At 43.8% G+C, this 26,540-nt stretch overlaps 1 protein-coding gene across 15 annotated transcripts in view; it reads left to right on the forward strand.

Moving 5' to 3' along the window:
- LAMB4 (laminin subunit beta 4) overlaps positions 1-23,012 on the forward strand; it is a 68,858-nt gene extending 45,846 nt beyond the window's left edge. For 3 of the 15 annotated variants that reach the window (XM_058190222.1, XM_058190223.1, XM_058190224.1), the window contains exons 26-36: positions 1,171-1,258; positions 4,192-4,567; positions 8,245-8,405; positions 10,424-10,629; positions 11,252-11,455; positions 14,475-14,619; positions 16,500-16,707; positions 17,776-17,914; positions 18,996-19,193; positions 19,862-20,015; positions 21,656-23,012. In XM_058190222.1, coding sequence (XP_058046205.1) covers positions 1,171-1,258; positions 4,192-4,567; positions 8,245-8,405; positions 10,424-10,629; positions 11,252-11,455; positions 14,475-14,619; positions 16,500-16,707; positions 17,776-17,914; positions 18,996-19,193; positions 19,862-20,015; positions 21,656-21,795 — 2,019 coding nt within the window. In that variant the 3' untranslated portion in view covers positions 21,796-23,012. Of the gene's footprint in view, positions 1-1,170; positions 1,259-4,191; positions 4,568-8,244; positions 8,406-10,423; positions 10,630-11,251; positions 11,456-11,775; positions 11,918-14,474; positions 14,620-14,842; positions 14,938-16,499; positions 16,708-17,775; positions 17,916-18,995; positions 19,194-19,861; positions 20,016-21,655 lie in introns of those variants that run through there. The other 12 variants (XM_058190229.1, XM_058190230.1, XM_058190231.1 and 9 more) reach the window with 9 other exon arrangements.
- Positions 23,013-26,540: the final 3,528 nt, after the last annotated feature.

Genomic DNA, 26,540 nt, shown 5'->3' on the forward strand with positions numbered 1-26,540 from the left:
CAGGGGTTGCCACAAAGAAGAGGGAGTCAAACTAGTCTCCAAAGCACCTGAGGGTAGAACAAGAAGCAATAGGTAGAAACTAATCAAGGAGAGAAGCAACTTAGAACTAAGCACAAATTTCCTGACAGTTAGAACAATTAATCAGTGGAATAACTTGCCTGCAGAAGTTGTAAATGCTCCAACACTGGAAATTTTTAAGAAAATGTTGGATAACCATTTGTCTGAAATGGTGTAGGGTTTCCTGCCTGGGCAGGGGGTTGGACTAGAAGGCCTCCAAGGTCCCTTCCGACTCTGTTACTATTATTATTATAGGATGGCAGAGAAGATGGTTAGATAGGTTCATTGAGACAATGAACGTGAATTTCGGGAAACCTCAGGAGACAGTGGAGGACAAGGGAACCTGGTGTGCTGTGGTCCCTGGGAGTTGGGGTCCTTGGGAGTTCAAAGAGCTGGACACGATTGAATAACAATAACAAACAACCTTACAACAGAGTTGGCACTCACAGTTGTGCTCCTTGTCTTGAAATGAGCCGTGCTTGGCGCGATCTGGATGTCGATGGAGATTCTCAGTCATCCAGGCAGGGGTGGGCTTCAACAATTTTAGCAAGGGGTTCTCTGCCCGGTTGCTGGGTGGGCGTGGCCATGCTGGCCTCCTGCACCACAGCGGGAGGGGGTGTTTTTGCCATCCCTGGGCTCCGGAGGCTTTCCTCGAGCCTCCGGGAGGGCGAAAACAGCCTCCCCAGACTCCAGAGGCTCTCTGGAGGTTGGGAACGGCCCCGTTTCTGGCCTTCCTCAACTTCCAGTAGGCCCGTTTTTCACCCTCCCCGAGACTCTGTGCGTGCCCTACACTTATCTGCATCCAAAATGGGCCACGTGGGGTCTCCTGGGAGGGGTGGGCTGAGCTGGGCTGGGCTGGGACAGCCAGGAGTGGGATTTGGGGCTTCTCCGAACTGCACAGAATTTTAGCTAGAGGTTCTGCCGAACCCCTGCGAACCCCCAGCAGCCCACCCCTGCCTTGAGGTCACGGTTATCCCAAAGGTGTTTTTTTTTTCAAGAGACAGCTGGACTTGTCAAGAGGTTCTATCTTTGGGACCTCAGGGTCTGACTGAAACAAAATGACCGTCTCTTGCTTCCCCCTGGCCATGTTTTAACTACAGACTCTTTTTATAGTTAACAGGCCAGTGTCCGTGTAAAGTAGGCTATGCTGGAAAACGTTGCGACATCTGTGCTGAAAGTCATTACGGCATCGATTGTATCGGTAAGTGGACCGGCCGTTTGCTAGACTGACGTGGTCTTAACAAGAGTCCGAGAACTTTGGCGTTACAGCTGGTCCTCGACTTACAAGGGTTCCGTTAGTGACCGTTCAAAGTTACAAGGGCTCTGGGAAAAAAGGGACTTATGACCGTTTTTCACACTTACGACCATTGCAACGTCCCCATTTAGGGCGTGTCAAAAATGTTTCGACTTTTAATTCACCCCAAACGTGAGGGGTGTTCAAACGTTGTGGCGTGCCTTGGGGATTGTAAAGATAGTTTATATCGTAACTTTTTAACATTTTGTTTGTTTCACACGGTCACGTGATCCAAAGTCAGACACTTGGTTTTTTTTGTTTTTGTTTTTTACATTTATATCCCGCCCTTCTCCGAAGACTCAGGGTGGCTTACAGTGTGTAAGGCAATAGTCTCATTCTATTTGTATATTTACAAAGTCAACTTATTGCCCCCCCAACAATCTGGGTCCTCATTTTACCTACCTTATAAAGGATGGAAGGCTGAGTCAACCTTGGACCTGGTGGGACTAGAACCTGCAGTAATTGCAGGCAGCTGTGTTTTAATAACAGGCTTCTTACAGCCTGAGCCACACCACTTGGCAACTGATTCATATTTACGACGGTCCAGTGTCCCAGGGTCATGTGATTCCTTTTTTGTGGTCTTCTGAAAGTCAAAGGGGAAGCCAGATCCACTTCACAGCCCTGTTACCAACTTAATCATCTGCAATGATTCATTTAATAACTACGGCAAGAGAGATCATAAAATGGGGCAAAACTTACTTAACAAACGTCTCACTTAGCAACAGAAATTTAGGGCTCAATTTTGTTCGTAACTTGAGGACTAGCTGTAATTACGGGATAACATAGAGCAGCCTGTTGCTAAAGCCCTCTAGATATGTGGGATTGTAACACCCATCACCCCATAGTCAGATAATTATGTATGCCTAGAAAAGATGGAAGGGACGCGGTGGTTCAGGGGCTAGGACATTGAGCTTGTCGATCGAAAGGTTGGCAGCTTGGCGGTTCGAATCCCTAGTGCTGCCGTGTAACGGGGTGAGCTCCCGTGACTTGCCCCAGCTTCTGCCAACCTAGCAGTTTCGAAAGCACGTAAAAAATGCAAGTAGAAAAAATAGGGACCACCTTTGGTGGGAAGGTAACAGCGTTCCGTGTGCCTTTGGCGTTGAGTCATGCCGGCCACATGACCACGGAGACGTCTTCGAACAGCGCTGGCTCTTCGGCTTTGAAACGGAGATGAGCACCACCCCCTAGCGTCGGCAACGACTAGCACGTATGTGCGAGGAGAACCTTTACCTTTACCTTAGAAAAGATGGGCATTGTAGTCCAACACAGCTGGAAAATACCAAAGAAGAGAGGCCCAAGTTATTCATATAACTGTCGTGTCCCACTCCTCCGCTGACGGCCGGGTCAGGGAAATCCGAATCAGGCGTGCCTCTGCAGCTCTGCCAAAGTCCTAGCAAAGTCCTCAGGGCAGGCAGGAGATCAGAAAGTGACTTCAGCAAGATATGTTTAGACTTTGCCTGACTCAGGGAATGCCAGAAAGCAGGTCCTTTATATAGGCCATGGGGTGTGGCTCCATGACTCAGCACTTATCCAGGCCTGCCCCTCCCTTCCTTCTGTTGCCTCCGCCTATCAAGTCTTCTGACGCGAGGGTCACTCCAATCGGCAGCTGTTGGCAATAGACCTCCCTCAGGCTCACATGCTGTGGAGGGGGGGAGGGGTCTAGTTGCTCCGTTTGCCTGGGCATGGAGCCAGAGCTGGGGGCTGGAGATATTTCCTCCTCTTCAGCCTGTCTGGGCATGGAGCCAGGGCTGGGGCCGGGAGGCATACTAGAACATTCCTCCGTGTTCGGAAGCAGATAAGAAGGCCCCGGCTGTGGTGAGATCGGACGAGACACAACAATAACTAACAACCTTAAATTACAGGTTGACTTACAACAGTGACCGTTCAAAGTTAGAACGGCACTGAAAACAGTGACTTAGGACCATTTTTCACACTTACGACTGTTGCAGCCTCCCCATGGTCAAATGATTTACATTGGGGTGCTTGATAAGTGACTCACATTTACAACGGTTGCAACGTCCCGGAGTCACGTGATCCCATTCGGCGACCTTCCGACAAGCAAAATCTATGGGGAAGCCAGATTCACTTAACAACCGTGTTACTAACTTAATAAATCGCAGTGATTCAACTTAACGACAGCGGCAAGAAAAGCCGTAAAATGGGACCAAACTCAGTTAACAAATTACTTAGTAATCTCACTTAGCAAAATCTCGCTTGGCAACATTAATTTTGGGCTCAATTTTATTTTTTATTTATTTTATTTATTTAATTAAACTTTTATACCGCCCTTCTCCCGAAGGACTCAGGGCGGTGTACAGCCTTCATATAAAACAATTAATATACACACTAAAATAACAATTAAAAAACTTATTCAATAAAAGGCCGAAATTAAAACCGTCCAATTGACCATATAAAATACCCCATAAAATTACAATTTAAAATTTAAAATTTAAAATGTAAAATTTAAAAATCAGGCCAGTCCCGCTTGGATAAATAAATAAGTTTTCAGTTCCCGGCGAAAGGTCCGAAGGTCAGGCAATTGGCGTAAACCGGGGAGGAAGTTCGTTCCAGAGTGTGGGAGCCCCCACAGAGAAGGACCTTCCCCTGGGGGCCGCCAGCCGACACTGCTTGGCGGACGGCACCCTGAGAAGACCCTCTCTGTGAGAGCGTACGGGTCGGTGGGAGGCATGTGGAAACAGCAGGCGGTCCCGTAAGTACCCGGGCCCTAAGCCATTGTGGTCGGAAGTTGAGGACTTACCTATATTGCTGTATTTACTTTTTTTTTTTTCCTCATCTTTTCCCTTTCACAAATTTAACATGATCGTTTCTCTCCTCGTCAGAATGTAAGTGTAACAAGGAGGGCACTGTGACTCCCGCTTGCGATAAAGACACTGGAGTGTGTCACTGCCGGACTGGGGTTACCGGAAAACACTGCGATCAATGTGCACGCAATCACAATCCAGAATTTCCCTCTTGCTCTCGCTGTCACGTCTGTTTTGATCAGTGGGACAATATCATGAATTCGTTGTCTCGGAGAATTCAAAAATGGTTGAAATTTGCTGTAACGCTGGCGGAGAAGGGGAAAACCGCGCCAGGCTGCGATTTCAACTTTCAAGGCTATGAAAATAAAATTTCTGACTTAGAAAAGATCTTGAACAGCCGGTTCCTGTTACCCGAGGCACTCTTGGATATTAAAAGAGTCCACGACAATATTAGGTAAGTATTCTGACCTAGGCTCCCTTTTATGGGTTTAAATTCTTATTAATTTTATAGGGTTGATTGTATTTTAAAATGGGGCCAAATTGAATAAGTTTTTTAACGTTTGTTTTTAGTATTGTATGTGATGTTGCTGTATTTTATTTTGGCTGTAAACCGCCCTGAGTCCTTCGGGAGAAGGGTGGTATACAAATTAAAATATTCTTCTTCTTCTTCTTCTTCTTCTTCTTCTTCTTCTTCTTCTTCTTCTTCTTCTTATTATTATTATTATTATTATTATTATTATTATTATTATTATTATTATTATTATTATTATTATATTTATTTATTTATTTTGTCACAACAATATATGTAGGAATCATACAAAAGATTATATAGTATATAAACTTATATGAGTAAATATAAGGAGGTATAAGCATATATATAGGAAGAAGAAAAGAAAAACAATAGGACAGGAACGGTAGGCATGTTTGTGCGCTTATGCACGCCCCTTATGGTCCTCTTAGGAATGGGGTGAGGTCAATAGTAGAAAGTTTTTGGATAAAATTTTTAGGATTGTGGGAAGAGACAATAGAGTCAGGTAAAGTATTCCAAGCACTGATGATTCTGTTACAGAAGTCATATTTTCTGCAATCTAGATTAAAGCGGTTGACATTAAGTTTAAATCTATCAGTTGTTCTAGTATTATTGCAATTAAAGCTGAAGTAGTCTTTAACAGGAAGGACGTTACAATAGATGATTCTATGAGTTAAACTTAGGTCTTGTCGAAGGCGACGGAGTTCCAAGTTTTCTAAGCCTAGGAATTCGAGTCTGGTGGGATAAGGTATTTTGTTGTTTTCAGAGGAATGGAGAACTCTTCTTGTAAAATATTTCTGGACACGTTCAATTGTATTGTTGTCAGAGATGTGGTGAGGGTTCCAAACAGGCGAGCTGTATTCTAGAATTGGTCTAGCAAATGTTTTATATGCTCTGGTTAGTAGTGTGGTGTTTTTGGAAAAGAAGCTATGCAAAATTGGGTTTACAACTCTTAGAGCTTTTTTTACTATGTATTATTATTATTATTATTATTATTATTATTATTATTATTATTATTATTATTATTATTATTATTATTATTATTATTATTATTATTATTATTATTATTATTATTATTATTATTACAAGCAGGAGGCAGGAATTGGTCCTGGCAAAACCTCTTTTATTTACACGACTGTGAATTATGTTCATTAAACAGTCAGCAAGGCTTGTCCAAACAGTTTTTCAAAGGAATAGTTCTCAACACAGACCTTATCTCGTTTGGCAAGCTGCCAAGTAACTTGTTTCCAACCGCAGTACAAGGCAAAACTTGGCACAGAGTCTCTCAGAGTCACGGAACGAACGAATTGTTTCCTGCAAAAGTTTGTTTGCTCCTCTTTTATTTCCTACGGGAGGGGCCAATCACCTCCAAGGTGTGGCTTTACTCCTGAGTCGCCCCTGCTTTCTGAGTTGTTCTTGTCTTCTGGCAGCTCTGTGCATGTGCACACTGGGAACGGGCTCCAGCTGTTCCTCTGCCTCGCTGCTATCTAGCTCCCTCTCTACCTCCAACACAGAGCCCTCGTCAGAGCTTTCCCCAGCCCCCAGGACTGGCCCACCTTCCTCCCCAACCTCTTCACTGTATGACTCTGTTTCCAGCGGGCCACAACAGTAAGCTGTAAGCTGTAAGCAAGCTGTAACAGTAAGCTGTAACAGTAAGCTGTAAGCTGTAAGCTGTGTTTCCTACTTTCTAAAAATCACAGGTAGTCCTCAATTTATGACCACAATTGAATCCCAAATTTCTGTGGCTATGAGAGACGTTTGTTAAATGAGTTTTTGCCCCATTTTATGGCCTTTCTTGCCACCATTGTTAAGTGACACACTGGAGTTGTTAAGTTAGTAACACGGTTGTTCAGTGAATCGGGCTCCCCCATTGACTTTGCTTGTCAAAAAAGTCACAGAAGAGGATAACATGAGCCCGGGATATTGCAACCGTCATAAATATGAGGTAGTGGTTAGATTTTGATCACGTGATCACGGGAACACTTCAATGATCGTAAGAGTAAAAAAACATTGATTTTGCCTGACCAAATACAGGTAGTCCTTGACTTACGACAGTTCGTTTAGTGACCGTTCAAAGGTACAACAGCGCTGAAAAAAGTTACTTACGACCATTTTTCACAGTTACGGCCTTACAGCCTCCTCGTGATCGTTATGATCAAAATTCAGCAGCTCGGCAATGGGTTCATACTTATGACCGTTGCTGTGTCCCGGGAGGGTCACGCGATTGCCTTTTGCGACCTTCAGACAAGCGAAGTCAAGGGGGAACCCAGATTCACTTAACAACCATGTTACTAACTGAATGACTGCGGCGATTCACTTAACAAACATGGCAAGAAAGGACGTAAAATGGGGCAAAACTCACGTAACAAATGTCTCACTTAACGACAGAACCTTTGGGCTCAATTGTGGTCCTAAATCGAGGACTAGCTATATTTTTAATTAAACGTTGTTCAGAAGATCCCCAAGCCTATACAGTAGTGGCCAAAATTGTGGAAACCTTTTGGGAAAAGTGTATTTTCTAAAACTAGCTAATAACACCACTTTTTTTTTTTTGCAGTAGTACCATAACATTACATATCAATGGAAAGATAATTTCATCAAGAACGTCATGCAATAACTTTTATGAAGGATTTGCTATTAGAATAGCAGCTACAGCATAAAGAAGAAAAGTGAAACACGTAGAAAAAATGAGATATACAAACATGATCCCCATGTCAGTTAATACTTAGTTGGGTAACCTTTAGCACGAATTAAGGCCTTACAACATCTTCCCGTGGAGTGAACCAAGTCTTTTAGTTCTGCAGCTGTTCTAACGTGAAAGCAAGATTGAAGGATTGTTTCTATTAACTGAGTTTTATTGCTAGGTCGCTTCTGACTAACAAGTTTCTTTAGTTGGCTCCATAGTCACCTTCGGCATGACCTGAGCAACTCATAAAACCATCTGCTACAATGTACTTCCTGTCGGAGACTACTTCAGCTTCAATCACAACAATACACGAGCACACGATAGATTTAAACTTAATGTGAACCGCTCCAATCTTGATTCTAGAAAATATGACTTCAGTAACAGAGTTGTTAATGCCTGGAATGCACTACCAGACTCAGTGGTCTCTTCCCCAAATCCCCAAAGCTTTAACCAAAGACTATCTACTGATGACCTCACCCCATTCCTAAGTGGTCTGTAAGGGGCGTGCGTAAGAGCACCAGCATGCCTACCGTTCCTGTCCTAATGTTCCCTTTGACTGTATCCAATTCGTATCATTATTTCATGCTTATACTTATATATACTGTTGTGTTTGACAAATAAAATAAATAAAAAATAGATTTTCAATAGGTTTAAGTTCTGGGCTATTCCCAGGCTATTCCAGCAGTGGAATAGGATTCTGTTGAAACTCCCCCCCCCCAAAAAAAGTGGTGTTATTAGCCATCAAACTTCAAAAATAGACTTTTCCCAAAAAGTTTCCACAATTTTGGCCACTACTGCATGTGTACACTCAAGGGCCACTTCTCAAAAACAGACCGATGGAGAAGTACTAATGTGCGATCAAGTGTTAATTTAACATTCAATCTAGTGTAATAGCTGACCCCTTGTTCTTTTTCAGCCAAACAGTTTCGCGCATGTTTCTGCAACCTGGCCCACTGGATCAGATTCCGGATTTCCGCAGCATAATTGAAAACTTGCAGAAGGACGTTGACAGTATTGCTGAAACTCTGCAGAAGAGAACAGAGTTGCATCGCAGGATGCATTACTCACAATTCCAGGGTAAGCAGGCCAGGAATTAAGAATATAAAGTATTTAACCGATCGAAAATTTGTCGAACCATCTTCCCTAATAACTCAAAAACAGAACTCGTTCATAGGACCCTGTCGAAGTTTTGTACAGGGTGTCCTGGACTTATGACCACTCGTGACCATTCAAAGTTACAATGGCAGTTGAAAAAGTGACTTATAGCAATAGCCCTTATATACCGCTTCATTACAGCCCTCTCTAAGCGGTTTACAGAGTTGGTACATTGCCGCCAACAATTTGGGTCCTCGTTTTACTGACCTCGGAAGGACAGAAGGCTGAATCAACCTTGAGCCGGTCAGGATCGAACTGCTGGCAGTGAGCAAAGTCAGCCTGCAATACTGCATTCTAACTACTGCGCCACCAGGAAGGAGAATGAGAAAGAGAATAAGAGAGAAGGGAGAGAGGGAGGGAGGGAGGGAAGGAGGAATAGCAGTAGCACTTAGATTTATATACCGCTTCACAATGCTTTACAGCCCTCTCTAAGCAGATTATAGAGTCAGCCTGTTGACCCCAACAATCTGGGTCCTCATTTTATTAACCGCTAAAGGATGGAAGGCTGAGTCAACCTTGAACCAGTCAGGATCGAACTGCTGGCTATGGGCAGAGTCAGCCTGTAATACCGCATTCTAACCATTGTGCCACAAGGAAGGAGAACGGGAAGGGAGGGAGGGAGAGAGGGAAGGAGGGAGGAATAGCAATAGCATTTAGACTTATATACCGCTTCGTACTCTTTACATCTCTCTCTAAGCAGTTTACAGAGTCAGTCTCTTGCCCCCAACAATCTGGGTCCTCATTTTACTGACCTCGGAAGGATGGAAGGCTGAGTCAACCTTGAGCCAATCAGGATCAAACTGCTGGCAGTCGGCAGAATTTGCCTGCAATACTGCCTTCTAACCACTATGCCACCATGGCTCTTCTTATGACCATTTTTCACACTTACAATGGCTGCCGCATCTCTATGGTCATGTGATCAAACTTCAGACACTTGACAACTGACACATATTTAGGACAGTTGCTGTGTCCCGGGGTCACGTGATCACCTTTTGCAATTTTCTGACAATGGGGAAGCCAAACAATCATTTAACAATCATTTAACAATCCTGCCACTAACTTAACAATGGCATTGATTCACTTAACAACCGTGGCAAGAAAGGTTGTAAAATGGGGCAAAACTGACTTAAGAACCGTCTTGCTTAGCAGTGAGAATTTTGGGCTCACTTGTGGTCATAAGTCAAGGAGTACCTGTTGTCGTGTCCCACTCCTCCTCTGATGGCCGAGTCTGGGAAGTCTCTATCAAGCGTGGCCACGAAGCCTCTGCAGCTTTGCCAAATTCCTGTCAGAGTTCTCAGGGCAGGCAGGAATCCAAGGTGTGACTTCAGCAACCAGATGAGACTTTGCCTGACTCAAGGAATGCCAAAAAGCAGATCCTTTATATAGGCCATGGGGTGTGGCTCCATGACTCAGCACTTATTCAGGCCTGCCCCTCCCTTCCTTTTGCTGACGTCGCCTCTCCATTCTCCGGAAGCGGGGATCTATCCACTGTGTTTTTTCGTCCTCCTGCTCAGCTGCCGGCAATTCTAGCTCGTGGCTGGCTTCGTGCTCACACACTGTAGGGAGGTTTGTTTGCTCAGTCTGTCCGGGCATGGTGCCAGGGCTGGGGGCTGGAGGCATGCCAGGTCATTCTTCTTCACTATCAGTCTCTGACTCAGATAGCAGGAGATGGGAGGGGCCCGGCTGAGGAGAGGAGGGCGGGCGAGGCACAACACCTGTACTGTTATTTTTGTTGTTATACTATCTTCCCTTCCAAATTCTTAATTTTTACCGTTGGCTGCGGAGTGTCCTTACGGCACCAAAAATAAAAATGTGAATAATAAAAAACTGCAAATGATAACGAACGCCTTACGATTATCGTATTACCTAGCTTTGCAATTGTTCGATTTATCCATGTTGTGTGAAGTACTGGGTTGAAACGATACGGTCATTTGATTCAGATTTTTTCAGCAAAATAAAAAATTATCATCAAATCGTGTTGGCTGCTGAGAAGAGAATCAACGAAACGAGATCCCTCCTAGTTCATGGAGGAAAAATAAGGAGCAACGCATTTGCCCTGCTTAATGATCTGGACACCCAGGAAAATGTTACGCTGAACCATCTGAAGACGTTCACAATTTCAGAAATTGAAAATATCAATGAAAAAGTAAGGATGATTAATTTTATTTATTTATTTGTGGGGAGGAGAGGAGAGATAGAATGGAGTAGAGTAGAGTAGAATGGAGTAGAGTAGAGTAGAGTTTGAATAGAGAAGGGTAGGGTAGGAGAGGAGAGGAGAGATAGAGTAGAGTTTGAATAGAGAAGGATAGGGTAGGAGAGGAGAGGAGAGATAGAATGGAGTAGAGTAGAATGGAGTAGAATAGAGTAGAATGGAGTAGAGTAGAGTAGAGTAGAGTAGAGTAGAGTAGAGTAGAGTAGAGTAGAGTAGAGTAGAGCAGAGTAGAGTTTGAATAGAGAAGGGTAAGGTAGGGTAGGAGAGGAGAGATAGAATAGAGTAGAGTAGAGTAGAGTAGAGTAGAGTAGAGTAGAGTAGGGGAGGGGAGGGGAGGGGAGGGAGAACAGAACAAAACAGAACAGAACAGAATAACAGACTTGAAAGGGACCTTGGAGGTCTTGTAGTCCAACCCCCTGCTCAGGCAAGAAATCCTATACCATTTCAGACAAATGGTTGTAATTAAATGTAGATTTGGGTTGAAGAATGAAAACACACCGAGTGTTGTTTTCACTGATCACTTCAGTATGAATGCCTGACTTGTGTTTTCATGCAGGTATGTGGGATGCCAGGAAACATCTCGTGTGCCGTAGCAGAGTGTGGCGGAGCTTTATGTCATGACAGTCAGGGCAATAAACATTGTGGTGGTCCAAACTGTGATGGGGCATACCCACTTTCTTCAAACACCTTTAGAAAAGCTGATCACATGGGCCTGCTGTTAAGTAACCTAACCAATCAGACGCAAGGCTCTCAGAATAAGGTACTGTATGTTAAAAGTCATGTGTGATGCAAGCTTCTGAGCTCCAAAATGTTTCATGGTCTTCGAAGTGCGCAAGAGAAAGATCGCATTAATCCCAGTTAATAGATGGGGAGATAATTGTGAAAGATTGTTAGAAGGCTGAGGAAGAAACCACAATAACAGAATATACTCTTTTGTCCTAAGTAGAGTTTCCTGTTACAGTAAAATAATTGAGCAGTAAAGCACATGGTGACTGTGCTCTTTATTTGCTATGCTTTATGTAAACAGAATTTCTTACACAAACACTTACGTTTCCTGCTTCCTCTTACTTTGGAACATAGAATAACAGAATTGGAAGGGACCTTGAGGTCTTCTCATCCAACCCACTGCTGAAGCAGGAAACCCTATACGAATTTAGACAAATGGCTGTCCAATCTCTTCTTAAAAATCTCCAGTGTTGGAGCACTCATATCAAAACCAGAGGTGCTGGCTTTTCTTTGTTTGTTGTTTGCTTTTAATTTGTTTGTTTTGTTATGGGTGCTCCAACACCCGCAACAAAACTAGAGGTACTCCAGACATAAAGCATAAACAAATTGAAGAATGTGTTAGTAGATTATCTAATAAATGGCAACTCAGTCCAGCTAAAATACAGAAATCCTGTGAAGACATCTAGAACGTCCAAATATGGTCTACCTTAATGCTCTCAGATGTCTACAGGCTCCTATAATATTTCCAAATTTTTGTACCATACTGCTAATTTTTGTATTAAAAACTTCTTTTGGAGAGTGATGTACTTCTTGCTTCCTTGGTTGTGCCCTGTTGTAAGGGCGTTGACACTAAGGCTGAGAGACAGATATGTGGTAGTACCTAGCAAGTCAATGATCAAAAATGGATTTGATCTTTAAGATAGAATAGAATAGAATTCTTTATTGGCCAAGTGTGATTGGACACATGAAGAATTTGTCTCTTGAATAGATACATTCATCAAGAATCATAAGGTACAACACTTAATGATAGTCATAGGGAAACAGTCAATATAAATCTTAAGGATATAGGAACGATGAGAAGATTAATAGTAATGCAGACTTATTAACTAGTTTGACAGTGTTGAGGGAATTATATGTTTAGTAATTTAGTGGTGAAGGGATGCAGTGGCTCAGTGGCTAAAACACTGAGCTTGTCGATCGAAAGGTCGGCAGCTCAGCGGTTCGAATCCCTAGTGCCATGTAACAGGGTGAGCTCCCATTACTAGTCCCAGCTTCTGCCAACCTAGCAGTTCAAAAGCATGTAAAAAATGCAAGTAGAAAAATAGGGACCACCTTTGGTGGGAAGGTAACAGCGTTCCGTGCATCTTTGGTGTTGAGTCATGCCAGCCACATGACCACGGAGACGTCTTTGGACAGCGCTGCCTCTTCGGCTTTGAAACGGAGATGAGCACCACCCCCTAGAGTCGGGAATGACTAGCATATATGTGCGAGGGGAACCTTTACCTTTAATTTAGTGGCTCCTGCACTATTGTGCTCAAAGAACAATGACCTAGTTAATAAGTTATCCAATTCATACGGTGTTTATGAATGAGTCTCCCACAGTATAGTTGGCCTGCACCAGAAGACCAGCTGTTTCTGGATGAGTGTCTACAGGAGCTTCCGGCTCTATCCCTGGAGAATGCAGATCCTTTATATAACAGTGTTAAATGTTCTCAGAACTGAAATAATTCCAGGTCCAGCACAAAGAATCTATTTTTTTTTAAATTACAGAAACGACATGGAAACTATGCTACACCCACAAATCAAGAAATTTAGGGACCGTGTGGGAAGAGAACTATGCTGGTTTTGTTTGTTCCCATCCATCTTTCCCTGGTTAGCTCCATTTGCGGTTTTCTCCAGCTCCGTATTTTTCCTCCAGTAATAAAAGCTAACAACCAACCATTCACAGTGGGTTAGCTGTGCTTAGAATTGTAAAAAATAGACACTAGGAGTAGTATGATTCAGATTCTATATACGTCTAACATGTGGGTATCAAAAACTATTTTCCCCCAGGCAAAATTGTCTGAAGAGGGCAGGTTAAAGAAGTCAAAATTGGTGGATTCACTTGTTCAATCGTATCCACCATTTTGTAGGAGAAGGAGTTGGCAGAATCTAGGGGTGGAGTGAAAAGAGGTAGTAGCCTAGAATCCTTACGTAGTCACAAATGAACTCCCTCGAATTCCATTGACTCTGATCAGATGCTAACACTGACCGTATTTTTTGGAGTATAAGACGCACCTTTTTCCCCCCAAAAAGAGGGTGAAAATCTTGGTGCGTCTTATACTCCGAATGTAGTCCTGCCCAGCTTCTCAAATGGAGGTTTCAGAGGCTGAAAAAAGCATCAGAAACGAAGCTTCAGAAAAGAAGCCGCCAAACAGAACTTCAGAAAAAAAAAAGCCTCCAAACAGAGCTTCAGAGGCTTTTTTTCTGAAACTGTTTTGGAGGCTTTCAGAGGCAGGAAAAAAAAGTTTTTTCTCAAACAGAGTTTCAGAAGTTTCAGAGGCAGAAAAAAAAAAGCAAAAAAAAAAAGCAAGGCACAGAGCTCACAACCAAGGAACCTGTTGCTAAAATTCACCTCTGAGAACAGCTGATTGGGGGTATTCTGGGGGGCTGATCCACTTGCCAATCAGCTTTTTTCTTATTCTCCTCTCCAAAAACTAAGGTGCGGTAGTTGAGAAGATGTGTAGGCTGTTTAGCAATGAATCAGTTAAATTAGACCTTTGTGTGTGGAGCTGATCTTTCTCACCTGACAATTTTAACTTTTTGACATCTCTCCCACCCACCCCCAATTTTTTTTTATACCTCTGGCCTCTGGATGAGTTCAGTCAATCGCTTAAAAATAACCGGCTCCTAAAACCTACTTTTCCTTTAATCCAGTTTAGAGTTAGAACTGAAAAATGAATCTAGAAGTTACGGGGGAAATACTATCATTGCCTTTGGGCTGTTTTTTTTCCACCAATAAAACTGTTAATAAGAAAAAAAATCAGATTGTTCCCGAAATGTTTCCCTCACAGATCGAAATTATAAGGAAAATGACTGAAGACGCTAAGGAGAAAACATTGGCGATTCATGGAAAACTGGAGAAAAATAAATATCAAATCGAAAACGAAAGAGAAAGCATGAAAGAGCTGATCAAGAGACTAAGGAATATTTTGCTAGGTAAATGGGCTATTCTTCCTCTCCCGTTTTCAGTATATGTCACGCAAAATAAATTCAGTATAGCAGGCACGTTAACATAACAAAAATGACATCATTTATATCAATTGTGACCCACTTTCGATTAAAAATAAGCTGATTTAGTTCATATTTAAACAGTTGTTCTCAGGGGTGAGATTCAGCCGGTTCGGACCAGTTTGGGTGAACCGGATGTTAATTTTAATCTGGTTCGGCGAACTGGTTGTTCCAAGGACTGGCTGACATCACCTGTACCGCCCCGCCTCTCCCAGGAGTCTCCACGTGGCCCGTTTTGGATGCCAGGTAAGTGCTGGGCACGTGCGGAGGCTCTGATAGGGCGAAAAACGGATCTATGGACGACTCCAGGAAAGCCTTCGGAGACTGGGGAGGGCGAAAAACGAGCCTACCGGAAGCACCAGAAGTCCAGAAATGGGCCCATTTATGGCCTCTGTAGGGTATGTGAAGCGAACCAGTTGTTACAACCGGTGAATCCCACCACTGATTGTTCTTCATATCGAGAACTGACTATTCAGAGTAATTGAGGTATGTTATAACACTACAAAAGTGTGTGTGTGGGGTGGTGTCTGTGTATATACACAAACAATACTAATAAATAATACACTAATGTGTATAAACACAAACAAGAATACTAATAAATAATTAGGTGCCCAATTTTAATCCATAATGCTGACAGAGGAATTCTGGCAATTGAGTTCCACACATCTTAAGGTCTGAGGTTGAGAAATATCGATCTAAAACAATGCACAAAAAAGAACAATTAAATAATAAAGGTAAAGGTAAAGGTTCCCCTCGCACATACGTGCTAGTCGTTGCCGACTCTAGGGGGCGGGGCTCATCTCTGTTTCAAAGATGAAGAGCCAGCGCTGTCCAAAGACATCTCTGTGGTCATGTGGCCAGCATGACTCAACGCCAAAGGCGCACGGAACACTGTTACCTTCCCTCCAAAGGTGGTCCCTATTTTTTCTACTTGTATTTTTATGTGCTTTCAAAACTGCTAGGTTGGCAGAAGCTGGGACGAGTAACGGGAGCTCACCCTGTTACACGTCAGCACTAGGGATTCGAACCGCCGAGCTGCCGACCTTTCGATCGACAAGCTCAGCATCCTAGCCCCTGAGCCGCTGCGTCTGTTAGATAATTAGATAATAAAACACTTATTATTATTAATGGTTAGCATGCAGTATTGCAGGCAAACTCTGCCCACTGCTAAGAGTTTGAGCTTGACTGGCTCAAGGTTGACTCAGCCTTCCGTCCTTCCGAGGTCGGTAAAATGAGGACCCAGATAGTTGGGGGCAAGAGGCTGACACTGTAAACTGTTAAGAGAGGGGTGTAAGTAGTGTGTAAGTCTAAGTGCTAGTGCTATTGTTATTTAAGCTGTGGTGGCACAGTGGTTAGAATGCTATATTGCAGGCAGACTCTGCCCACAGCCTGGAGTTTGATCCTGACCGGCTCAAGGTTGACTCAGTCTTCCGTCCTTCCGAGGTCTGTCAAATGAGGACCCAGATTGTTGGGGGCTGTGTCTGTAAACCCCTTAGAGAGAGCTGTAAAGCGCTGTGAAATGGTATACAAGTCTAAGGGCTATTGTTATCTAAGCCATGGTGGCGCAGTAGTTAGAATGCAGTATTGCAAGCTAATTCTGCCGACTGCCAGCAGTTCGATTCTGACCGGCTCAAAGTTGAGTCAACTTTCTATCCTTCCGAGGCAGGTAAAATGAGGACCCAAATTGTTGGGGGCCATATGCTGACTCTGTAAACCGCTTAGAGAGGGCTGTGAAGCACCGTGAAGCGGTATATACGTCTAGGACAGCAGGCGGTGATCGTACACAATTTTCTCTTCCCTTTTCTAAGAGGAAAGTGCCCCACCGGAGGATATAGAAAAAGTTGCAAATTATGTTCTGGCCATCAAGATGCACGAGGGACCTCAGGAGCTGCCAGACCTGCTCAACAACCTCAAGAGTCTCGTGACACATTGTGAGGACCACATAGAATATACCAAAAACTTAAAGAAACGAAAGAAAGAGGCAGAGAAGCTTTTGAAGAAAGCTGAAGAAGCTGAGTAAGTACTGTGTTTTCTTAGACTACAGTATTTGTAGTTCAGGGTTGAACTCTGGGGTCCTTGGTGCTCTCTGAGCTTGGTTGTTTTCTGCTAGACGTTTCATTACCCAGCTACATAACATCATCAGTGCTAAAAGGGTGGCGAATGAGAGCAAATCACACTCCCTTGTAACCCTGATGAAGTTCCATAGTTGGATCATGAAATGTCTGCCAAAAAAAAACACCAAAAAACCCCCCAAGTTCAGAGAACACCAAGGACCCCACAATCCTCTTCCTCCACTCCCCAAACTCCATCCCCTTCAAGCGCTGATGATGTTACCTAGTTGGGTAATGAAACGTCTGAGGAAAACCACCAAGTTCAGAGATCACTAAGGACCGCAACAATTTCTTATTTGTATTTGTGATCATCCAATGTTAAGCCCTGAAATGGATTTTCTGATTTGGCCAATCTTATCCTATAATTATTTGTACCCTAAGACTATCGTTAAGTGTTGTATCTTATGATTCTTGATGAAGGTATCTTTTTTTTTATGTACACTGAGAGCATATGCACCAAAGAATAGAATAGAATAGAATAGAATTTTTATTGGCCAAGTGTGATTGGACTATAATCAAGGAATTTGTCTTGGTGCATATGCTCTCAGTGTACATAAAAGAAAAGATACGTTCATCAAGGTACAACATTTACAACACAATTGATGGTCAATATATCAATATAAATCATAAGGATTGCCAGCAACAAGTTATAGTCATACAGACAAATTCCTTGTGTGTCCAATCACACTTGGCCAATAAAAATTCTATTCTGTTCTGTTCTGTTCTATTCTAATCACTTTTCAATCATTCAGTTTGTGATTATGATTTTATGATTAATTATGATTAAGTCTTTTGCAATTTTAATGCTCTGTTCCATCCTTGTCCTAAATTACTTGCTATACATAATCATTTGGTTTGTTCGTTGGGTTATCTTAATTTCTCCAATTATTGTATTCTAAGTCCAATCAATAGTCCTAGCGTGCAGATTTCTTGCGTCTTTCAAGGTCTGTCTTTTTTTAAAAAAAAACCTCAGGGATAAAACAAAAGCTCTCGCCGCACCTGATGAAATGATAACCCACCTGAAAGAAGTAGAAAATACTCAGAGACGAACCCAAGATGCCTTGGCAACTTTCAATGAGAAAATAGAAGACACCATAACAAATATTTCAGAGGTATCTTCAATCCACTCAAAGATTGTAAATTAAAGCATTATGATATTTATCTAGGGAGATTCTCAGTCATCCAGATCATAGTTGTACCAAAGGTGCTTTTTTTCAACTGGACTTTCTGGTTTTTCTTTGAAGGCATTTCGCTTCTTCATCCAAGAAGCTTCTTCAGCTCTGACTGTATCCTTCCATTCCCCACCATTCCCCACCATTCCCCACCATGGGACATGTGATATTTACCATATGTTTCAGAGTATAAGATGCACTTTTTTCCCCTCCTAGAAGTGGCTGAAAATTTGGGTGCATCTTATATTCTGAATGTAACCCTGCCCAGCTGCTGGCCCCCACCCTTCGGCCTCCGCACGTCCTCTTCCTGGCTGCAGAGATTGCCACTGACAATGGCTTGTGTTTTTGGACTCTGTGTGTTGTGTTCTCAGCCTCCAAATGCTCCATTTGAGAACCCTTCAAGGCTGCTGGGATCGCCAAAGCACATAGTTGCCGATCGCCACCAGAAAACACAGTTCGTTTGGAGGCTGAAAACGCAATGCACGGTGCCCAAAATGGCTACCCGGAACAGCTGCTGCCTTCTCTTACCCCTTCCGTGCTTCACCTGCTTTAGTCACTGGAACTCCCTCTGACGATCAGCTGTGCTTTTGAAGCTGTTTTTCAGCCCCAATGCATCTTCCGTGCTTTGCCTGCTTTTCTAATTGCTGCTCCCTCTGATCATCAGCTATGCTTTAGAAGCTGTTTTTCAGCCCCAATGCATCTTCCGTGCTTTGCCTGCTTTTCTAATTGCTGCTCCCTCCAACAATCAGCTGTGCTTTAGAAGCTGTTTTTTAGCCCTAACCAGCCCCTCCCTCAAAACCAGTGAGCGAACTAATGTGCTGAAACTGACCAGGCTAAGGAGGCTAGCCAGATGAATACCTGGTAGGCAGAATTTTCCCCCCCTATTTTCCTCCCCAAAAACTAACGTGCGTCTTATACTATGGCGAGTCTTATACTCCAAAAAATATGGTAATTTTTTAAATATTCTCTCGTCTTTTTCATTCATTGTCTTCTAATAATGAGTGGCAACCCTTTTTACTAGTTATGTTTCTCGGGGGCGCAGGCTGAGAAACAAATGAAGAAGGCTAACATCGAGTTGCAGGCTTTCCCAGGAAAACAGTCCAAGCTGGCAGATGAAATAAGTTCCTTGAAGACCAAAATGGAGAGGAACCAAATCCAAGTCACAGATGCAAGATCAAAGGCAGAAGAAGCCCAAACTCAAGCAACAGCGAGTAATAAGGTAAAATGCCATTTAAATGCCCTTGTTTATCCCCCCTGAAAAATGGGAGTTGTGACCATTTTTCACACTTCCAACAACTGTAGAATTCCTGTTTGGTCCCTTCCCCAGCAGCATGAAGCCGAGTCCTCATCCCGATAAACCCCTTTTATTTAATTTACAGTGAATTCCTCTCCAGCAAAGTCTTTCCTCTCCCACAGTCTTTCAAGATAGCTCACAATTACCGACCTTTATCAGGCTTGGAGACTGGCCAGGCCGATATCTTTCAAATGCTGCAATACTTGGCAAGAATGCAGGAATGAACTAATTGTCTTCTGCAAACTCCCCTCCCCTTTCGCTCCTCTTTTATTCCCTCTGGGAGAGGCCATTCATCATCCACCTGTGGCCTTACTCCCAAGTTGACCCTTGTTCTTCAGCTGTTCCCTTCATCAGGCAACTCTGTGCATGCACACACTGGGAACAGGCTCCAGCTGTTCGTCTGCCTCACTGATGTCTGACTCCGAAGGCAGTTGACAACTGTCAGATGGCCCTGGCCCTCTCTCTGCCTCTGACGCAGAGCCCTTATCAGAGCCTTCCCCAGACTCCAGGACTGGCCACTGGTGGGCCACAACATGGTCACATGATCAAAATTTGGATGCATTTACACATACTGCATTCCTTGTTTTTTTTAGGAACTTGCTAATCTTGAACACGAATACAGCAACTTGCAGGACAAACTCCTGACCAGCGGGCTTTCGTTAGGAACCTTGGAGAAACTCAACTGGTTGAAAAAAGAGGCAGAAGAACTGGCTAATGAGACCGCAGAGAAAGCAAAAAGAATCACAGGTAATTTACACACCTTGTATGCACATAGATAGAGACTTACAGGGGTGGGCTGCTGAGGGTTCGCAGGGGTTCGCAGGGGTTCGCAGGGGTTCAGGAGAACCTCTAGCTAAGATTCTGTGCCATTCAGAGAACCTCCAAATCCCACTCCTGGCTGGTCCCACCAACTCTATCCCACCCCTGCCAGGAGTCCCCATGTGGCCCGTTTTGGATGCAGGTAAGTACAGGGCACGCACAGAGGCTCATGGAGGGTGAAAAACGGGCCTATCAGAAGTTCAGGAAGGCCGGAAACGGGCCTGTTTCGGGCCTCAAGAGGGCCTCCAGAGCCTGAGCTTGTCGATCCAAAGGTCGGCAGTTCAGCGGTTCGAATCCCTAGCACCGTGTAACCATGTGAACTCCCGTTACTTGTCCCAGCTTCTGCCAACCTAGCCGTTCGAAAGCACGTAAAAAATGCAAGTAGAAAAATAGGGACCACCTTTGGTGGGAAGGTAACAGTGTTCCGTGCGCCTTTGGCATTGAGTCATGCCGACCACATGACCACGGAGACGTCTTCGGACAGCGCTGGCTCTTCGGCTTTGAAAGGGAGATGAGCACCGCCCCCTAGAGTCAGGAACGCCTAGCACATATTTGTGAGGAGAACCTTTACCTTTACTTTACTTGCTGGCCTTGATTTTTGAACCCAGATGTAGTCTGACGTTGTAAATTCATGCAACTGGACTGATCACAGATCTCTTTTAATTCCAAAATGTAAGGTTGTGTAATTTTAACACAGCTAAGCAGGTAATGTATCTTGGCCTCAAGACACATTATTGGGAAATTGTACGCAATTGGCTGGCTCAGATATACATGCCTAACAATACATACATATAAATATCTTACACTTAGGCAAGAGCAACCAAAAGTACACATCTAGACTGGGTGAAACCAGGCTTAATAGCAGGAACTGGGAGATGGATTTTAGAGTCTTCGTGGACAACCAGTTAAATAAATATGAGCCAATAGTGTGCGGCGGCTGCCAAAAAAGCTAATGCAATCCTAAATTGCATTAACAGAGGGATTCAATCAAGTTCAAGTTCTGTAAAGCCCTAGTAAGGCCACACCTAAAATACTGCATCCAGTTTTTGTTACCACACTATAAAAAAGATGTTGAGACTCTAGAAATAAAGTGCAGAGAAGAGCAACCAGGATAATTCAGGGACTGGAGGCTAAAACATACAATGAACGGTTGCAGGAACTGGGCATGGCTAGTCTAGGGAAGAGAAGGACCAGGGGAGACATGATAGCAGTCTTCCAATATTTGAGGGGCTGCCACAGAGAGGAAGGGGGTCAAGCTATTCTCCAAAGCACCTGAAGGCCAAATAAGAAATAATGGATGGAAACTGATCAAAGAGAGATTCAACCTGGAAATAAGGAGGAATTTTCTGACAGTGAGAACAATCAACCGATGGAACAGAAGTTGCCTTCAGAAGTTGTGGGAGCTTCATCACTGGAAGCTTTGAAGAAAAGACTGGACTGCCATTTTTCGGAAATGGTGTAGAGTCTCCTGCTGGGGTGGGGGGTTGGACTAGATGACCTACATGTTCCCTTCCAACTCTGATAATTAGTTTACCACTGTTTACATGCATTGCTTTGGTTATTTTTAGATCTGGAAAAGAAGATACAAGATCTGAACCAGATCACACAGCAAAAGGCTGATGAGCTGAAGCAACTGGAGGACCAAGTTATAGCTATTAAAAATGAGATCGCTGAGGGTTCCAACAGATACACTATTTGTAAAAGTTAGACTCCAAGAAGATGACATTCTGTGGGAAATCGCCGAATACCTGTCTTTTAAATGGTTTGTAATAATGAGGAGCATTAGCTAAGCTACGTAGTTATTATAATGCAAAGTTGGTACAGTATATACTGTATACAGGTAGTCCTCGACATACGACCACAAAGGAGCCCAACGTTGCTGTTGGTAAGCAAGACATTTGTTGAGTGAATTTTCACGATCTTTCCTGCCACAGTTGTTAAGTGAATCACTGCAGCTCTTAAGTTAGTTACACGGTTGTTAAGTGAATCTGGCTTCCCTGTTGATTTTGCTTGTCAGAAGGCCGCCAAAGGGGATCATGTGACCCCGGGAAACTGCCACTGTCATAAATATGAGTCAGTTGTCAAACAGCTGGATTTTGATCATGTGACCATGGGGATGCTGCAACCGTCGTAAGTGTGGAAAAACGGTCATTAGTCACTTTTTTTTCAGTGTTGTTGTAACTTTGAACGATCACTAAATGAATTGTTGTATGTAGAGGACTAGCTGTACTTACTAGACGGTGTTCTGAGGTAAATCTTACTCCCATTTATTCCGAAGCATGTCTCTTTAAATTCAAGGCCTCATTCTAAGAGTATAGAGTTAGTCCTCAACCTACAACCATTCATTTTGTGGCCATTCAATATTGGGATGATCCAAGCGAGGGAGAGGAGGCACGTCTTGTTGAGTCTGTTTGGGATGAGTTTGACCCTGTGGCTCCCGAGGACGTGGACAGGTTGTTGGGGAGGCTTCACGCCACTACATGTTTACTGGACCCGTGTCCTTCCTGGCTGGTACTGGCCACTCAGGAGGTGACACGAGGCTGGCTCCAGAGGATTATCAATGCTTCCTTGTTGGAAGGGGTCTTCCCTGCCGCCTTGAAAGAGGCGGTGGTGAGACCCCTCCTCAAGAAGCCCTCTTTGGACCCAGCTATTTTGGGTAATTATCGTCCAGTCTCCAACCTTCGCTTTGTTGCGAAGGTTGTAGAGAGTGCTGTGGCGCGACAGCTACCCCAATACCTGGATGAATCCGTCTATCTAGACCCGTTCCAGTCCGGCTTCCGACCCGGATACAGCACGGAGACAGCTTTGGTCGCATTGGTGGATGATCTCTGGAGGGCCAGGGACAGGGGTTATTCCTCTGCCCTGGTCCTATTAGACCTCTCAGCGGCTTTTGATACCATCGACCATGGTATCTTGCTGCGCCGGTTGGGGATTGGGAGTGGAGGCACCGTTCATCGGTGGTTCTCCTCCTATCTCTCTGACCGGTCGCAGACGGTGTTGACAGGGGGGCAGAGGTCGACCGCGAGGTGCCTCACTTGTGGGGTGCCGCAGGGGTCGATTCTCTCGCCCCTTCTGTTCAACATCTATATGAAGCCGTTGGGTGAGATCATCAGTGGCTTCGGGGTGAGATATCAGCAGTACACTGATGACACCCAGCTGTACTTTTCCACCCCGGCCACCCCAATGAAGTTGTTGAAGTGCTGTCCCGGTGTTTGGAGGCCGACGGGTCTGGATGGGGAGAAATGGGCGCAAGCCTAACCCCTCAAAGGCGGAGAGGCTGTGGATGCCGGCATCCCGATTCAGTCAGCTGCAGCCGCAGCTGACTGTTGGAGGCGAGTTATTGGCCCCAAAGGATAGGGTGCGCAACTTAGGTGTCCTCCTGGATGAACGGCTGTCGTTTGAGGATCATTTGACGGCCGCCTCCAGGAGGGCCTTCCACCAGGTTCGCCTGGTTCGCAGTTGCGCCTTCCTTGATCGGGATGCCTTGTGCACAGTCACTCACGCGCCTGCTACCTCTCGCTTGGATTATTGTAATGCTCTCTACATGGGGCTCCTTGAGGTGCACTCGGAGGCTTCAGTTAGTCCAGAATGCAGCTGCGCTGGTGATAGAGGAGCTACCGTAGCTCCCACGTAACACCGCCTCCTGCGCAGACTGCACTGGCTGCCTGTGGCCTTCGAGTGCACTTTAAGGTGTTGGTTACGACCTTTAAAGCGCCCATGGCTTAGGGCCTGGGTACTTACGGGACCGCCTGCTGTTACCTCATGCCTCCCACCGACCCGCACGCCTCACAGAGAGGGACTTCAGGGTGCCGTCCGCCAAGCAATGCCGGCTGGCGGCCCCAGGAAGGTCCTTCTGTGGGGGCTCCACACTCTGGAACGAGCTTCCCCGGTTTACGCCAAATACCTGACCTTCGGACCTTCCGCGAACTGAAGACACATCTTTTCATTCGCTGGGCTGGCTTGAATTTTATTGAATTCTATTGGTTTTTTAAATTTTTAAAATTTTTAATATTAATCTTAAATGGGATTTTAGTTTTTTATATATTTTAAAGTTTCGGGCTAATTATAATAAGTTTTTTAATTCACATTTTAAATTGTACATTGTATTGTTTTTTTTACTTCTGCCTGTACACCGCCCTGAGTCCTTCGGGAGAAGGGCGGTATAAAAATCAAATAAAATAAAATAAATAAATAAATAAATAAATAAATACAACAACGTGAAAAAAGTGACACGAACTTTTTTCATAGTTACGACCAGCAGTGGGTTTCACATTTTGTTAGTACTGGTTTGCTACGCTCGTGCACACGCCTTATTCACGTGCGTACCTGCTTCTGTGCAAGCACCTGGCCTTCCACTTGTGCGCTTTGCTCACGTGCGTGCCTTCCATGCATGTGCCCAGCCTCAAAAACGTGCCTAAATAGGACGACATAGAGCCGGGGCCCACCAGCGATTTTCGCTACCTGTTCGCTCAAACCGGTTTGAACCGGCCTGTACCAGCTGAATACCTCCTCTGCTTACGACCATTGCATATAGACAGATAGACAGATGATAGGTGGATAGACAGACAGACAGATAGGCATTGCGGCATCCCCATGTGCACGTGATCAAAATTCGGATGCTTGGCAACTAGTTCATATTTATGACGGTTGCAGTGTCCCGGGGTCACGTGATCCCTTTTCGTGACCTTCTTGACAACCTAAATCAGTGAGGAAGCCAGATTCACTTAGCAACCGTGTTACTCACTGAACAACTGCGAGGTTTCACCTAACCACTGTGGCATGGCAAGATAGGTCGTAAAACGGGACAAAATTCACTTACCAACTGTCTTGCTCAAGCCGATTTTATGAGTCTATATTTCAAGCCACGTTTTTATTCAGCTAAGTAGGAAATAATAAGGGACAGTATTAAAGGGTGCAAATTGATTAAGAAAGAGACACCTCGCAACATGCCCCTCTCCAGAAGTTTATTTTAAGATTCTTAAAGCAGTTGGGTCAAATCAGGTAGCTACTTTCATGGTTCAAAAGAGCTACTTCAAACATACTTCAATAGTAGGCAAAGCACTTGTAAACCATTTTGAATTAAGCTCAAACCTGTGCATATACAGACTTAAAAGTTTTCTTCTCTTTAAGATTCCAGGTGTGTATACACAAAGCGTTGTTTAACATTCCCTCCAGACTTGCTAAAACTAGGCTAATCCTTTTTTGCACATATTAATTTAAAGCTAAATAAGATTAAAATGGTGCGGTTGTTGCTTTAATATAGTCAAACATCTTAAGCAGCTAGACAGAATTTGTTTTGGTCATAAACCATAGTTAAATTTTTAATTGGCTTGGAAGATACAGCAACACTACGTATTCCACATATTACAACGATACAAATTCTCAGTGTGCGAGCGTACACACACTTGCATGCGCTAATATAAATTCGATTGTTGTGGTTGTGTTGATTGTGTTGTTCATCGGATCATTTTAGTCTGGGCTGCTTGTCTGATTTAATGTTTTTAGCTTTTTTTTAATGGTTCCCCCCCCCCCCCCAGTTTTATACGCAGCGCAGAGTCTACTGGAGTTGATTAGCTAATAAATTTAAAATAAAAATGTTTTATAAGCTTATGCTTGTTAACATTATTATTATTATTCGTTGTTTTAATGTTTTACAAGCTTTTATTGTTTTAAAGTCTTACTGGCTTTAAAGGTTTGTAAGCCGAGCATAGATAGATATTTAGATAGATAGATAGATAGATAGATAGATAGATAGATAGATAGATAGATAGATAGATAGATAGATAGATAGATAGATATAGACAGACAGACAGACAGAGAGATACAGAGTGAGAGAGAGATGGATGGATGGATGGATGGACAGGAAGGAAGGAAGGAAGGAAGGAAGGAAGGAAGGAAGGAAGGAAGGAAGGAAGGAAGGAAGGAAGGAAGGAAGGAGGTAGGTAGGTAGCAGTGGTGGATTGCCCCCGGTTCGGACCGGTTCTATAGAACTGGTAGTAAAACTGGCAGGAAGCTCCGCCCACTGACCTGAACGTCAAAAGTGATCTCGCTCCACTTGTGTGCGCGCACGGACCCAATGCAAACCTGTAGTAAAGGTAAGTAGAACCCACCCTTGTTAGTTAGTTAGTTAGTTAGTTAGTTAGGTAGGTAGGTAGGTAGGTAGGTAGGTAGGTAGGTAGGTAGGTAGGTAGATAGATAGATAGATAGATAGATAGATAGATAGATAGATAGATAGATAGTTATAGAGATAGATAGATAGATAGATAGATAGATAGATAGATAGATAGATAGATAGATAGATAGATAGATAGATAGATAGATAGTTATAGAGATAGAGAGATAGATAGATAGATAGATAGATAGATAGATAGATAGAAAGATAGATAGATAGATGGATAGAAGCATAGCAACATAGGTAGATAGATGATGGATGCTAGATGGATGATAGAAATG

Source organism: Ahaetulla prasina, chromosome 7 (assembly GCF_028640845.1).
Source record: "Ahaetulla prasina isolate Xishuangbanna chromosome 7, ASM2864084v1, whole genome shotgun sequence".
NCBI classification, from domain to species: Eukaryota; Metazoa; Chordata; class Lepidosauria; order Squamata; family Colubridae; genus Ahaetulla; species Ahaetulla prasina.